Source organism: Simochromis diagramma, unplaced genomic scaffold (assembly GCF_900408965.1).
Source record: "Simochromis diagramma unplaced genomic scaffold, fSimDia1.1 OVJJ01000333.1, whole genome shotgun sequence".
Taxonomy (NCBI): Eukaryota; Metazoa; Chordata; class Actinopteri; order Cichliformes; family Cichlidae; genus Simochromis; species Simochromis diagramma.
In genome coordinates, this window is record NW_024386765.1 from 512,501 (window position 1) to 528,223 (window position 15,723).

A 15,723-nucleotide genomic window follows, 5' to 3' on the forward strand; every position below is an offset into this window, starting at 1 on the left:
CAAGCTTTCAATTAAGATTCTAAACACAAATATACTCTGCATTCATTACTCTCATCCCTGCTAACGAGCTAAAAAGAGGTGTGTGCGTGAGTGTGTGTGTGTGTGCGTGAGTGAGTGTGTGTGTGTGTTACTAGCTTTCTGTGTGCTTATTGGAGAAAGCGGTAATTCCCTGTTTTCCTGTGAAAGTCCTGAGCAATGATTCCAAGGCCGGAGCGATGATGTGTGCGCCTCTCCTGAATATTAATTAAAGTCTAATTACATATGCTAATACAAAGACTTACATGTCAGCTGCTTGTTGTTACAGTCAAGTGCTCTCCAGATGACGCTGAGCGTCGTCTGCTGGCGTGTCTGTAACTCTGTGCAGGGTTTCAGTATCAAAGCGCTGCTTTAACATCTCCTCTCACGAGCAACAAAGAAGCCGCTGCTTCAGTGCCACGTGCATCTCGTAGTGCAGCTGGTGTCACTCACTTCTTTGCATTCCTCTACTTTTATTTTAAGCATTAAGATTCAAATATTTGAGACCTTTTATGACGCGAAACAGACAACTTTTAAAAATTCATTCAGTAAAAAAATCACGTTTTTCACGAGTACAAAAACCTTTCATTTTCTTATTGCTACAAAAACATTTGAGCGCAGCTTAGCAGACGCTAATAAAGTCATGCGTTCATAATGTAACTGTATGCCTTAATAACCCACAACCAGTGAGACGGCGGCGACGTACGCTCTGTGTGCGTGTCTGTGGAAATCTACGCACATGCGAGTGTGTGTTAGCGAGAAGGCTCTTGGCTTCGGCAGGACCGAGCGCTCCAGCTTCCTACTGTTATGTAATCTGATAGGGAAAATCCAAGCTGCTATACACAAACACACACACGCACATTATGCACACAGTCTCCTTCCAAGACACACATGCACTTTTGCACTACACAAATATGCTCAATTTGTGCACAAACTGGTCATCGCCATATGCTGCTCTCGTCTGCCAATAATACGTCTGTCTGCTTGTGTTTGTGTATTAATGTGTGAGAACGAGTGTTTTTGCTGAAAACGGTGATTGCGGGGTCTGACCGTGTCCAGAGCGAAGGAGCAGAAGGAGGGACGAGGATAACCATTCATTCATCTTTGTCTCACGTAAAGCGTTGAGCTGTTACCTGTTCTCTTGTATAAACTCTCTCTTGTACAAAGACGAGTAGTTCATAAATTCCAGTGCGCCCTTACTTCCAAAAAAGCCCAAAGTTGGGCCCATATTGCACTTAAAGAGCATCACTCCTTTCTTTTGTTTCCTCTTTATGTGTCTGTCAAAAAGGTGAGAGTTGAGTGTTTCTGCCCACAGCCCACTGTCACCATCAACCCCACAGTACACCTGCAGACACCATGAATGAGTCCATAGAACTGAAAGGTAATAACCAAATCATGATGTATCTGCATTAGGCTAACAGGCTACTGTGTGTGTGTGTGTGTGTACACCGGTTTCCCTATCTTGGTGGGGACCAACCTTCAGGTCCCCACAGGGTTGAAGACATTTTTCACACTCAAATGTGGTTTTAGTGTCAGGATTACAATTGGGTGAGGGTTAGGCACTCATTTTTGATGGTTAGGGTAAGGGGCTAGGGAAAGCATTATGTCAATGGGAGGACCCCACGAGGATAGCAAACCAGACGTGTGTGTGTGTGCGCATTATGGCGGGTGGTTTGTGCTACTCGTTGTCTGAACTTTAACCTTTCAGGAGCAGCTTGGCTTTGATGAACAGGGACTAGGAAGCCCAACCAACCAAAGGCGCGCAGACACTGCGCCGGGCACCTTTAAAATCTCCATCACGCGTTTGTGAGAGATGGTGCCTTTAAACGTTTGAAAGCAGACTGGATGTGTTTAATGGACAGATCGGGCGTTGTAGCTCAGCATCCCATCTTCATTCAGCGGTATGTAAAAAATCCACAGAGTCAGATGAGGAGTAAACAAATGATGAAAATATTAACAGTTACCTCACAGAGAGAGTGATGGAAACAGGGAAAATGGAAGATGAGAGGAGGGAGGGAGGGAGACTGTGTGTGGGTGTTGTGTACTCGCGGGACCTCAGCACTGCAGCATTCTTCCTCTGTGTGTGTGTTTGTGTGTATGAGAGAGAGGGTGAGTAAAGGTGGGGGCACTCTTGGGACCCCTCCAGCACTGCAGCAGGTTGTGTGTTTCTACGAGTGTGTGTGCATGTGTGTATTCTCCAGCCCCCACACTACCAATGGGTCAAGCTCACACCCCGCGCATCGCCCCCCCCTGCCCCTGGTTGCCATGGAAACACACCTTGAGCGAGCCCCCCAGAGAGGTGCATACTCCTCCTCCTCCTCCTTCCGTCCACTGCTCTCTTCTTTCTCCCGACGCCTCTGTTGCTCTATCCCCGTCCGTCCCGTCATCTCTCCTTTCCTCTCCACACAGCCTTCCTTCACTTTCCTCCTTCTTCCCTTTATCTCGCTGCCTCTCTCTTGCTGCCTCCCCATCAGTCGCCTGGCTTGGTTTACGGCCTTTACACCACCAGGGACCAAACACACACACACATTTTACTGCTCTCACACACACATCCACATTCATATAGTTTGGGGATGGGGGGGTTGACAGGAACGGGGAAGGCCAGTAATGGAAGGTAGATACCCCAGAGACCCCCAGCAGCTATTCACAGAGAGAGGGAGGGGACGGTGCGAGGTTAGGACGTGTGGGGGCCGGGCACCCACAGGAGTCCCCAGCCGAGACTAAGAAAGGGTTAAGATATTTGTGTATGCACGTAGATGTGTGCGGCATGTGAGAGGAGAGGCAGCGCCTTAGGGAGTCACCCCCCAACACAAACCAAGGAGCTCATTTATGTTCTGCTGCGTGTGTGTGTGTGCGTGTGTGTGCGTGTGTGTGTGTGTGTGTGTGTGCGTGTGTGTGACGGGTATGATGCCACCTGGTCCTTCTCCTCTCGTCAATTAGCAGAGAGAGAGAGAGAGAGAGAGGTGGGTAACAACACAATGAGACTGAGGGAGAACACGAGCAGTGGGGAGGTTGTGTTGGAGGAATTGTAATGATGAGTGTGGCTGCAGTTTGGACTTGTGTTCCTCCTTGTTGCTGCCTTCTGCCCATCCACACATACTGTCCTCACACTGTTTGCTCGCTTGCTAATATTTCCTCTTTGAGGCGAAACTTTACCAGCTGTTGTGTGTGCGGTTCCAGCGTTGTCTCGTGTGTGATCACGCTGTAGCTGTGCTTCTTTCTGTCCTGTGTGTCTGATATGCTAATCGAATGCTGTTAGATAAATGTACGATTACAGACAGGAGACAGAGCTCCTGACACATGGCAGAATATATGTTAGACAACGCACATTTCTAAATGACAGTATAGCAGCATGACATTTATTTAAAGAGTGCGATTAAATGTTCCACCAATAACTGCGGTTTACATTTGAAAGCACAGATTTGCTTTGATGTGCATTTAAAAAGCAGAGAAAAGTTAATTTTGTGTTGGGTGGTAACAAACTCCGAGTCCTCACCTTCACCCTGCCTCTCTCCCTCTCATCCCGCTCTCCCCTGTGTTCTCTGTCCCAGCACAGGCCTCCCAGGGTTGTGTGTCTGTGTGTGCGTGTGTGTGCGGTGGTGGATCAAATGCACTCTGTGAGACAAAGCGTAGCGGCAGGATGCTCTATGACTCTGTCATCTCACTATGGGTCACATACACTCACACACGGACTGTGTCTCAGAGGGGGACAGCACACAGAGACAGTGGTCCCCACACACACACTGATCAAAACAATGTATTTGTCAGAAGAGAGAACTCTTTCATGGGACACACACACGGGCGATGGAGGCCTCTCTCCATGCCCTTGTGCCGGACAGCCCAATTATCTCTCTGCACCTCACTGTTTCCCCTCAGTTCTCTCTCTCTTTGTGCGTTTTGCCGCCCTCTCTTTCTCTAGTTTCGTATTTTTTGGCCCCTTTTTTTTACCCTCCCTACATTTGATTGACCAATAATTAGCTTCAAAGGTTTCTCTTGTAATTCTGTTTTTGTTGACGTCATCTGTGCTTATTGAATCAAAAAGTCCTTTTTACTGGCTGATAAAATACGAACGTTATTGGCTAAATACAGAAAAGAAGATGATCACATCATGAGGGAATAATGCGTTTTACAACCCTGGTTGATGCCTTAGATTAAAAAGAAATTCCCCACCCACCTGTCAACTCGACAGAAACATAACGACTTTGCTTGATTAGTGCAACGATGTGTGTTTGTGTAACTGCAACAACTGCACAATAACCTGGAGCAGCGCTGATGTTGGACTCATCATTGTGTACATGAGAGGGTGGCTGATGTTTGACCGCTCCCTCTGATCCTGGCAGCGTGGGAGAGTGCGAGGCGACTTCTGAAGAGAGCTTTGCCCCCACTGAGGACACGAGCTTTAAAGTGGCTTCGACAGAGCCCCCCAATACACATGCACACAAGCGCGCACATGCTGAGCTCACTGACGCGTAGGCATTACTTACAGCGTTGGCCCTCTGCCTCCGTGTCACCTTCTGTACAGCTGAAATGATGCATTGTTAAATAAAGGCGTACTTTTAAGGAAATAATGAAAATGTGAAATGTGACGATTGATTCAGCTGGTAGAGCCGCACACGCCTCTCTCTCTCTGTGCGCCTCGCTCCATGTGACTCTGTCCTGCTGGTTCAATCTCCTAGTAAATGATAATGAACCTCTATCTGTCTCAGTGTGTCTCGGACACTCTGGCGCCCCACACAACCCAGCAGCCTTTGAGGTTTGTGTGTGTGCGGGGGAACGGGGATGTTTGGGGTCCACGGAGCATACCATCTCATTCACATAAGCCCATGTGGCACACACACACACACACACACACACACTCTCCCCCGTGGCTATTGAGACGGGATTAGGGCACCCTCGTGTCGGCCTTTGAGGCACAGAGAGATAGGAATCTGTGTGTGCATGTTTGTGTGTATTAGTCAGTATGGGTGTCATGGATGTGTGACTGAAGACGTTATTAACCTTGCGATCCCCTGCAGCTCTGACGCTGAACTTCCACAGACTCTTTTGCCGTGTCGGTGTGTGTGTGTGGACGTTTGCACTTACAGGACACGAGATAAGTGACAAACGAGGGAAAAGACACAGATCGCGCTCTGTGCGTTCGCATGTTTGTGTGTACGTGCGTGCGGCTCCTCAGGAGGTCACAGATTGGCCCACAGAAGACGCCATCTGATGTCTCCGGGCAGTGCGGGCCTCTGGTGTGCTTGTGTGTGTGTGGGCGACTGGGGCGTCTGTCCTGTGTGGTACAATGGTGATAAGGACAACGGGCAGGAGACCTGATCGTCAAGGGGTGCACGCCCACCTTTCACCGTGGGTGTTGTGATGTCACTCACGCCATCTTAAAATAGACGCAGTAACACTGCTATAATCCCTTAGAGAGGACGAAGGCTGATGACGTCTGCTCGTGTGATGAAGCTCGATGATATTTACATTTAATCTCTGTTCAGAACTCTTTATGTTTACGCAGCGAGCTCCTTATCTCTCATCTATACCACAGTGCTGCTGTGATGAGCTATGGAGCACAGTTAGTGGCTGTCACAAACCGATCAATCTTAATTTGAATTTGATACAAAATGTAAGGCGTGGCCAAGTCTTACACAGGAAATCCGAATCGCACGGAGCGAGGAGTGCGAATTGGAAGCCGTACCAATTAATCAGAGAGTGATGGACCAAGAGAGACGAAGGGGGACACAGAGGAAGGAATGGGTGAGTGAGGGATGGATGAGTGACTGCAGTGGGGAAGGACAGATAATGAGGACAGAGGGAGGCAAGGGATAGCTGTAGGAGGGGTAGATCATCCCCAAACCCGATGGGGAAGACAGGCAATTACCAGCTGGGAAAGATTTTGGTTCTTCTCGGAGCGTGAGCAGGGTAATGTCTCTCAGTTCAGTTTTCCGTACATTGTCCTTTCAATTCTGCTCAAACTACAGCCTCACATCATTTCGCTGATATTACTTACTTATTATAAATTCCTTGTTATAAATACTGGAATGGTAAACAGTCTAAAGCCAGTGTGTGCATACCTGACAGAGCACACAGAAAACATCCACCGTGCATGTTGTATGAATATTCTGATATCATGTCATGTGTTCCCGTGTTATGTCGTCTAATCCGGCCTCCACACGCGTGTCTGTCTCCTATTTGCAGAGGAAGGCATCAATCATGAGTGCAAGCTGTGTAACCAGATGTTTGATTCACCTGCCAAGCTGCTTTGCCACCTGATAGAGCACAGCTTCGAAGGCATGGGAGGTACCTTCAAGTGTCCCGTCTGCTTCACAGGTGAGAGGCAAACTCACACATTTACCTTCAAGGACGAGAGCACAGACGAGTCCTTTTCTCTTGTGTCCAAAGTCTGCTTTGATTTTAAACGTCATCAGTTTGATGACGTACACGACAGGTGACTGTTGTTCTTCGTGTTGGTGAAGATTTACAGCTGTGCTTGTACAGATGCTTCGCCATCAGCGATGGCGAAAAGAAAAATGTCCTCGCTGTTTTGTGTTTTATTGTGTGCTAAATAAAACAGTCTGAAAGCCAAAGGGGTGTGCTCAGCCTGGTAAAGTTAATATCTGCACTTGAATCATCCTTATCAGCTGCTGTACCTGCTGCGGCTCAGAGCTGTCTCTCTCTGCGTCGCGCTCAGTAAATGTGCTGGAACGGCTTTGGCATTTCAGATTTTGCAATATTCATTGTTTTAACATTTCAAACTGTGGGAGTGATCCCGCAGCAGGGCGCCGCAGCTAAAGAAGCCCCTACCAGAAGTGTGTGTGTGCAGATGTGAACACAGTAATGTCTCCAAATATGGAGTACTTTCAGCCTTTGCAATACACTGGAGGGCAGAAACAAAATGCTGGATGACCACATTAGGCCTGCGGTGTTCACACTCTCATTCAGCACCTATTTTAGGAGAAACTAAGTCAGCACCTTTGCTTTTGCTTCTTCTCGTTCCATCTCCCTCTCTGTGCCTGGCTCTCCGTTGCTCTCTTTCCCTCTCTCGGTTGTTGAGTTTGTCTTGTGTTGTGTGCCTACCCCCCAGGTACACACAAACGCTTTAAACTTTAACTCTATTCCTTGGTGGCTTATGAATTAGTAAGATGGGCACCACTCCTGTGGGGAGGCTTAATAATTCAACACATACACACTCACAGCGAAAACCAAAAGTTTACTGAAACAAAGGGAAGAGAAAGAAGGAAAAAAGTGTGTGAGACGGCGCGGAAGTTAAAAAAAGGAGAGATAATTTATTGATAAATAGCACACGGTCTCTGAGGACAGCGCTTCCTGTTTTCTCTCGTTCCTTCTCCTGCTTTACTCCGTCTTATATGTTCCCTCCTTTCCAGTCAACCTTCATTGGCTTTGGATGTATTTGACTGTGGTGGTGGTGGGGGGGTATTTATAGTGTATGCTAAGTGTCAGTTTTGATTCTTACTCTCCCAAAACATCATGTAGGACAACTTTGAGTGCCCTGAGTCACGACTAGGCCGACGTGTTTAGTAGTTTAGTAATACAACCTGAATTTGACACCTTACCCTTACCCACACGTAGCTGGACTTCCCCTTCAGGTCACTGCCATCAGTGGTGAGATATCTTTGAGTCCCAGTAATCACTGGTTAATCCTAACCAGTTAATTAGAAGGCAGCTGGACTTCTGTTTGGTTGCATACGTTAACTGACTGATGGGAATCGTAAAAGGATGATCCTGTTCATCCGGACGTTAGCAGTGGGAGAAACTTTTCGTCATCATCCAGATGACCAAAGTTTCCTTTTAAACAGCACATGTGCACAATGACTAAAACTCGCTAAATCACTGTGCACATGTGCTGTTTGTAAGGACATGTTGGTCACCTGTCGAGTGACACTGGAAACGCTACGTCCAGATGAATTCGATCAACCTTTTGGGATTTACTCACCTGGATGATTGAGAGCAGGGCGATATGACCAAAAATATTTATCACCATATACATTTGAAAATTTGTGATAACGATATAACTGACGCGTTACTTGTAACGCGTTACTGTAATCAGATTACTTTTTTCAAGTAACGAGTAAAGTAAGGGATTACTATTGCAAAAACGGTAATGAGATTCCCGTTACTTTCCCGTAGGAACGCTGCGTTACTGCGTTACTAAAACCGTGATTTTTTTGTGAGAATGTCTCATGACAGTGAGGTAAGCGAGTGCGACGTTCGTGACAACAGCTGTGTGCAGATCAACAGTGGATCATATATCGAGTGCAGAGAGAGTATGAGCGTGCAGCGTTTAAAGTGTGGAAGTACTGACCTTACTTTGAGTTTGATTCCATAAAAAGTGACAAAAACATTAGTGTCCGCTGTGCGTGGGAAGAAAACTTCTTTTTACAGCGAAAAAACCCCTAAACTTCCAAACAAGCACCGAGTAGCTACGACGTAATGGGAAACTCACAGAGAAACTCGCGGATTCTTCCACTGACCGCGGCACACCTGCACCAGGGTAAACCTCCGCCTACCCCACTCCTGCTTTACAGGTGAAAATAGAGCAACAGGACCGCTGAGTCTTTGACTTTATTTATTTTCTGCTGTGTTTTACTTGCATCTATTTGAAAGACTGAGTGTAAACACAAAAACTATTTTATTTTATGTGCTGGAATGTGCAGAAAACAGGTTTAAATATTAAACTAATTTCTTCCAGTCAGAGAATGTTGCATATAATTACATTTTTGCTTGATGCATAAAGTTAAAAGATTAAAACTAATAAAACAAGTTTTAAAAAGAGACTTTTCCATCTGATTACATTTTGTATGATGGATTATGCAGAAAAAGTAGAATTGGGCTGAAAGATCTATCACTTTATCACCTACTCAGGTTGTAAATCGTGTTTTTAAAAAGTAACTAAGTAACTAAGTAATTAATTAATTTTGAAAATAAGTAATCAGTAAAGTAACAGGATTACTTTTTTGGGGAAGTAATCAGTAATTAGTTACTGATTATTTTTTTCAAGTAACTTGACCAACACTGCTGACGATATAATTAACACGAGACAAAATACTTTACGACTCCACAACTTTATTAGTGCAAAAACCCATCAATGTATTTTCACTTAAACAAGCAGCTGTTTTTTATGTGCATTAAAGTTATATAAAAATGTAACAGTGCAAATTCCTCGCTGACAGTTTAACCAAAAGGCATTTCCAGTGGAAACTGGCCGACATATCCTCAGCATAACCATGTATAACATCCACACAATTTAAAAAGAGGTTATACACACACAATACAGTAATATTATGTTGAAGCACAGTAGGTATCACTCCGCGAGGCTCCGCCTACGATAGCCGTAATGCTCCGACAATCCATCAAGCGGTGCGGCTTCGTAGCTCAGCAAAGTCATACTGAAACATGTGACAGATTTTGGAGCGCCGTGTACATAAAATCGTTTCGAGTTCATACATAAGGCACACGGGATTATAAGGGGCACTGTCGACCAGTGTTGGGGAGTAACGGAATACATGTACCGCCGTTACGTATTTAAAATACAAAATATGAGTAACTGTATTCCGTTACAGTTACCGTTTAAAAAGGTGGTATTCAGAATACAGTTACTTTGTTGAAATAAATGGATTACACTGCGGTACTTTCCTGTTTCATTTTGTCGCGAGAGAGCGCCTTTTCGTTGTTGTTGTTGTTGTGCTAAGCTAACAGGCAGAATGCTACAAGCATAGCTCTAAAGAATGTAGCCTCATGGGCAGTGTAGTCCGTGTTGCAGGGAGAATGGACTGCCATACACGTTATGTGTCTGTGAGCGCGAGGAGGGAGAAAAAGGGGAGTGGAAAGGTACGAGTTGTCATCGAGGAAAAACGGGAGCTGGAAGCATGTAAATATAATAATAACCACTTCAGCCAAGAAGAGAGCCTGACGAGCCCAGTTGTAAGTAAGCTATTAAGACTCGACTGTACACCGTGTTGTCGACTTTCAGAAAAATCAAAGGATTGATTTGAAGTGCGCCGTATTTTCCAAACAACACGGTAATAACGACGGCCTGCTAGCATGCTCTACTAAAAACTGTGCTTTGTTGTGTATCTGACGGACGAAAGCTAAACCAGTTCCACACCGGTGAAGTTGCAGCATTTTTACAAACCAGTTCTGGTTCATCCGTTTCATTCAACGATTTGCTTTCGCCGCCATGCTTTTTCCGACATGTGCGTATGAAAACAAAGGCACTGCGCACGCGCGTTTTACCCATATTCTATCGCCATATTTCATTTTTCTATCGTTGCCAAAATTACACCGGTATTACCGTGAACGGTATGATATGGCCCAGCCCTACTTGAGATGCATCATGGCTGGTGGGAAGCCTTTGTATGAGACCACCTGTGGGTCCTTTCTCATCTAAAGCTCTCATCAGTCAAGGCAACATGAAATTCCACACAAGCCCAGATGTGAACATCATGAAAAACACGAACAAACAAGGTTTACTGTCGTGCAGAAGTAACTGCCTCAGGTGATGGGCAGCATGTACATTTATTATGTAATAACCTGAAGAGAGACGAGCACATATTACAACAGCTTTGAAGTTTATCCTTCCACTGACTCTTTTTTATACCGTCAGCCAAACTCAGCGAGTGTCTTCGGCATAAGCGAGAGGCTGGGCTGTCCTTGACGTCCTTAATAGAAGCAAAACAGATGGAGCCAAATACATGACAGTCAGGTCAGCACTTACACAAAACGGCTCGGCTCCCCAAAAATCCCATGATTAGGGGACAACGTCTTTCACTCTAGTCTGTCGTCTCTGTCCAGGATGTGCGCGTTGGCGTCCTCAGAGGACTGGTCTCTATCCTTCAGGTGCAGGCCGACTGCTCCGTCCCCCACCCGGTCAGACAGAACCGAGGAAGCCTCTAGAATCGATTCACACACGAGGACCTCATCTAATAAACACTGTGTAACCTGCTGTGTTTCTTCTTCTCTCAGTGTTTGTGCAGGCCAACAAGCTCCAGCAACACATTTTTGCCGTCCACGGTCAGGAAGACAAGATCTACGACTGTTCCCAGTGTCCACAGAAGTTCTTTTTCCAGACAGAACTACAGGTAGGACACCCTCGTTCTATCTCTGTGTTGACATTGACCTAATTTTCCCATCTGTGTACTGTTCCAGGTAAAATATTAGAATAGTGCAGACGTTGCTGCAGCACACTGTAGTGAATGAACTTTGTGCAACTGTACAAGAAGGTGTAATCCGCAAATATCCGAAACAAGGCAAACGCTTTTCAGTGTTCCTCAACATCCACTAACTTCAGTATGTCCTGTCACATCTCCTCTTTCACATGGTTCCTGTTCTTCTGTCCCTCTTTTCCTCATGAGGTCCGGCAGGCTTCTGGCATGCTTCGTGTTATTAGGGTCCAGACGCACTGAGTGTGTGTGTGAAAGAGATGAGTGGATATAAGTCACCCCAGAGTGGGTCCTGGACCAGCTGTGGTCAGGTCTGTGATGATGTAAACCTTCCTGTCATCGTCCATCTCTTGAAGCCTTTGGCAGCTGAGAAGTCAAACATGGCTACTGTTAGCGGTGAAACATCGTGACATCGACGTGTCTGTACGTGAGACGTACACAGGATTTATTCCCACATAAAATACTAAATATTTACAGTTTTAATTCGTTTTTGTTTGTGGGTCAGTGTGTCTCCATAAAACCTGCAGAAGCACCATCACACGTCTGCTTGGTGCTATTTCCTGTTTCTCTGTTTCATATATTACATCTTTATTGGCCGTCCCCTCAGAATGACACAGCTAACGTTTGATCGGTCAAAAAAGCAGTAATATATGTATTATGTTGATGTGCTGGCTTCATCGATAACTGAGAGAGTCAGCCACATAAAAACAAAAAGAAAACATTTTGTAATCATGATTATTTGAGTTTGGGCAAGGCCCAGCTACCCTGCGCACGCACACACATACACACACATACACACACATACACACACACAAAATGGCAATGATATAAGGCCAGTGGTGGTGGGCATATGGCTGGCCAGTCCATTTAACAGCAGGGTGACTGCTGGACCCTGTCGGTTAATGTCCACACACAGGCACCGCACACACACACACACACAGGCACCACACACAGGCACCGCGCACACACACACACAGGCACCGCGCACACACACACGCACACACACAGGCACCACACACACACACACACAGGCACCGCACGCACACACACACAGGCACCGCGCGCACACACACACAGGCACCGCGCGCACACACACACAGGCACCGCGCACACACACGCACGCACACACACAGGCACCGCGCACACACACACACAGGCACCGCGCACACACACACACGCGCACACACGCACGCACACACACAGGCACCGCGCACACACACACACGCGCACACACACGCACACACACACACAGGCACCGCGCACACACACACACGCACACACACGCACGCACACACACACACACACACACATACGCACACACACAGGCACCGCACACACACACACACGCACACACACGCACGCACACACAACACACACACACACACACACACTCTTATACCAGATGATTTCTCTCCTGCCGTCTGACCAGGTCACAGGATCTTCACAGTGATGAATTGACACGATTGTTGTTTGGTTGTGTGGAGGCGCCGCGGGCAGACGCTTCCATGCTAAACACATGAACATGTTTGTGTTTAACATTTCCTGCTCATAATTTCATGGTGTTACGAGAAGAAGAAGAACGCGTTACAATGCTCGTTTTTAAAATGATTATTTTAGCCCGTTTTTAGTTCAGATCAGACTCGTTTCCTTTTTAATCTCGCCTCATCACTTTGCCTCATATCGAGCTCCAACATGGATCATAGAAGGTGTCTGCTTCATCACCTTCGCTGAGCTTTTCCCAGCTCCTTCTCCTTCCTCCTCTTTGGCTGTTGCACTGGTGCTATATCCATCTTGTTACTCTTTGGTCCTGACCCAAGTGTGTGTGAGTATGTGTGTGTGAAAAGCCCGAGCCTGACCTGCCACAGCTCCACTGCCCCATGGGAGGTCTCTCTAAGTGGGCTAGACAGAAAGGCTGACTGGGGGAGATGGAGAGCTACAACCATGGAGGTTAATGCCACTGCTAGCTGTGTGTGTGCGCGCGTGGAACTGAGAGAGTAAGTGGAATAGATGTCATTTGTGTGTATGCGTGCGTGTTTTAATGAGGTACGGATGGATGAAGAAGGCTGGTTGGCCGGCTAGCAAAGGCTTTGGCCTCTTTGAGCCCCTCCGAGGGGCCATATGATGTCACTCTCTGTTTGCGCACACGTGCACACACGTGCACACACAGTTGCACCCCAAGGGTAATTGCAGCACGGACACGCCGCTGCATCATCCTCTCTCCCTTCTGACTCCTTCAGCCCCTCTCTCCGTCTCTCTCTTTGCATACAAAGTTCTGGCTTCCTCCATCGCTCACATCCTTCTGTCTCTGACACATACAGACTCAAATCTTTTCGTTCTCCCTTCCCGTCTTCCTCCCTCGCTCTGACTCCCCGCCGCCGTCCCAGAAGAACCAGCCCCTATGCATATTTTAGCCCCTCTCCTCTCTTCCTCTCTTCTGTGCCTCTCCCCAGCGCCCCATAAATAGTGCAGACGTAAGCTGGTAAATAAGAGATGTTTTGGTGTGTCTGTGGGTGTGTAAATAAAAAATGCTGTGGCCCTGATCAGTGAGGTCCTTCTGGATCTCTCTCTGCCTTTACTCCCAGACTTCACAGACGACTTTCTCATTCTCTCAGTTTTCTTTCTTTCTTTTCCTGCTTTGCTCCTTTTTTCTCACTAATTAGCATCACTGTATCTGTGTTAAAAGGCTGACTTACATTCGCTCCTCTAATAGATGTACATTCTTAAAAACTACCAAACGTAGCTTATACTGGGTTTTAGACTGCGTTATTTCCAGTATTTCATCCCCATCCAAATATGTACATTATGTACGGTAGTCGCATGAATCCTGAAGACAGTATTTCCCTTTTGTGGATGTTTCTAAACAGTCGTTCAGCTCTGTTTCAGCTCTGGCTCCCTCCCTCGTTCCCCGATAGTCATCTTGATGGTCACATTCGTCTTCAGCCTCCAGGGGGTGCTAGACTGCAGCGTCTGCCCTCCATGCTTCCTTCTCCCCCTCGTTTTGTTTAAATCGCCCACTTTTCTCCCCTCATCTGTTTTGCAACATCATTTCCTTTAGCTCTAGTAAATATTTAAACACTGCTGGATGGGTGAATCGCTGGTCAGATGAATAGAAAGATGGATGGGGGGGGGGTCCTTGTGTATAGAAACCAACACACAAACAAATCTATACACATATATACACATATACACACATAGAGTAATGACTGCGTGACAGTAAGCAGGCAGACAAATGACAGAAATACAGAAGCAGAACTGTAAAGACGAAGAACTCTACAGATTTTAGGTTTGCTGCTTCCCAGCGTCACAGACGGTACAGTGCAATGATATTATTGAGCACAGCAGCATGAAGACATCGGTGCAGCTCCTCATCAGGTGCTGCATGTTGGAGCTACCTAGAAAGTAGAAAATATGTAAATCTATGCCCTCACAGCAAAACTAATGAAAAAAGCTGTGCTCCTGGTAGTTAATGCAAAGCAAAGAATATCTTGGGAGACGTGTTCACTGCCTGCTGCTGGTATTAGAGCACAATGTGGAATGAGCTGTGTTTAGCAGTCTGTCTGTGAATAATGTTATCTTTGTGTTTGTGTGAATCCGAGAGCCTCACTGTCTCGCTCTGACTGAATTATGGAAAGGTGTGGATGTGGCTGAACTGGCAATAGGGTGTGTGTGTGTGTGTGTGTGTGTGTGTGTGTGTGTGTGTGTGTGTGTGTGTGGTGTGTGTGTGTGTGTGGTGTGTGTGTGTGTGTGGTGTGTGTGTGTGTGTGTGTGTGTGTGTGTGTGTGAATTTGATCCGTAGATCCCTGTGGCGTTCCAGGGGAGCGTACTCAGCTGCCCCACTGCTCACTGGGAGACTCTGTGTTATTAGAATAGGGACCTGGGACACGCACGCACGCACACACACACGTGCACGCACACGCGACACAGACACACACAGTGATGTCCCTGAATCCCCAGACTTGTTGTTGTTCAGCAGGGAGAAGACACAGAAAGAAAAAGTGATTCAAAACCGAAGAGAGACGCAGAGACACACAGACACAGACACACAGACGCACACACAGAGACACAGAGACACAGAGGCAGAGACACAGACACACAGAGACACAGACACACAGAGGCAGAGACACAGAGGCAGAGACACAGACACACAGAGGCAGAGACACAGAGGCAGAGACAGAGACACAGACACACAGAGGCAGAGACACAGACACACAGAGACACAGAGGCAGAGACACAGAGGCAGAGACAGAGACACAGAGACACACAGACACAGACACACAGAGGCAGAGACACAGACACACAGAGACACAGACACACAGAGGCAGAGACACAGAGGCAGAGACACAGACACAGACACACAGAGACACAGAGGCAGAGACACAGACACAGACACACAGAGACACAGGGGCAGAGACACAGACACACAGAGGCAGAGACACAGACACAGACACACAGAGACACAGACACACAGACACACAGAGACACAGACACACAGACACACAGAGACACAGACACAGAGGCAGAGACACAGACACAGAGACACAGA

The 15,723-nt window shown here is 46.8% G+C and overlaps 1 protein-coding gene across 3 annotated transcripts in view; it reads left to right on the top strand.

Annotated features, from left to right (window-relative positions):
* znf423 (zinc finger protein 423) overlaps nt 1–15,723 on the top strand; it is a 129,333-nt gene that overhangs the window by 104,961 nt on the left and 8,649 nt on the right. The window contains exons 19-21 of one of the 3 annotated variants that reach the window (XM_040034840.1): nt 6,199–6,330; nt 10,984–11,099; nt 11,373–12,144. In XM_040034840.1, coding sequence (XP_039890774.1) covers nt 6,199–6,330; nt 10,984–11,099; nt 11,373–11,423 — 299 coding nt within the window. In that variant the 3' untranslated portion in view covers nt 11,424–12,144. Of the gene's footprint in view, nt 1–1,303; nt 2,006–6,198; nt 6,331–10,983; nt 11,100–11,372; nt 12,145–15,723 lie in introns of those variants that run through there. The other 2 variants (XM_040034830.1, XM_040034846.1) reach the window with 2 other exon arrangements.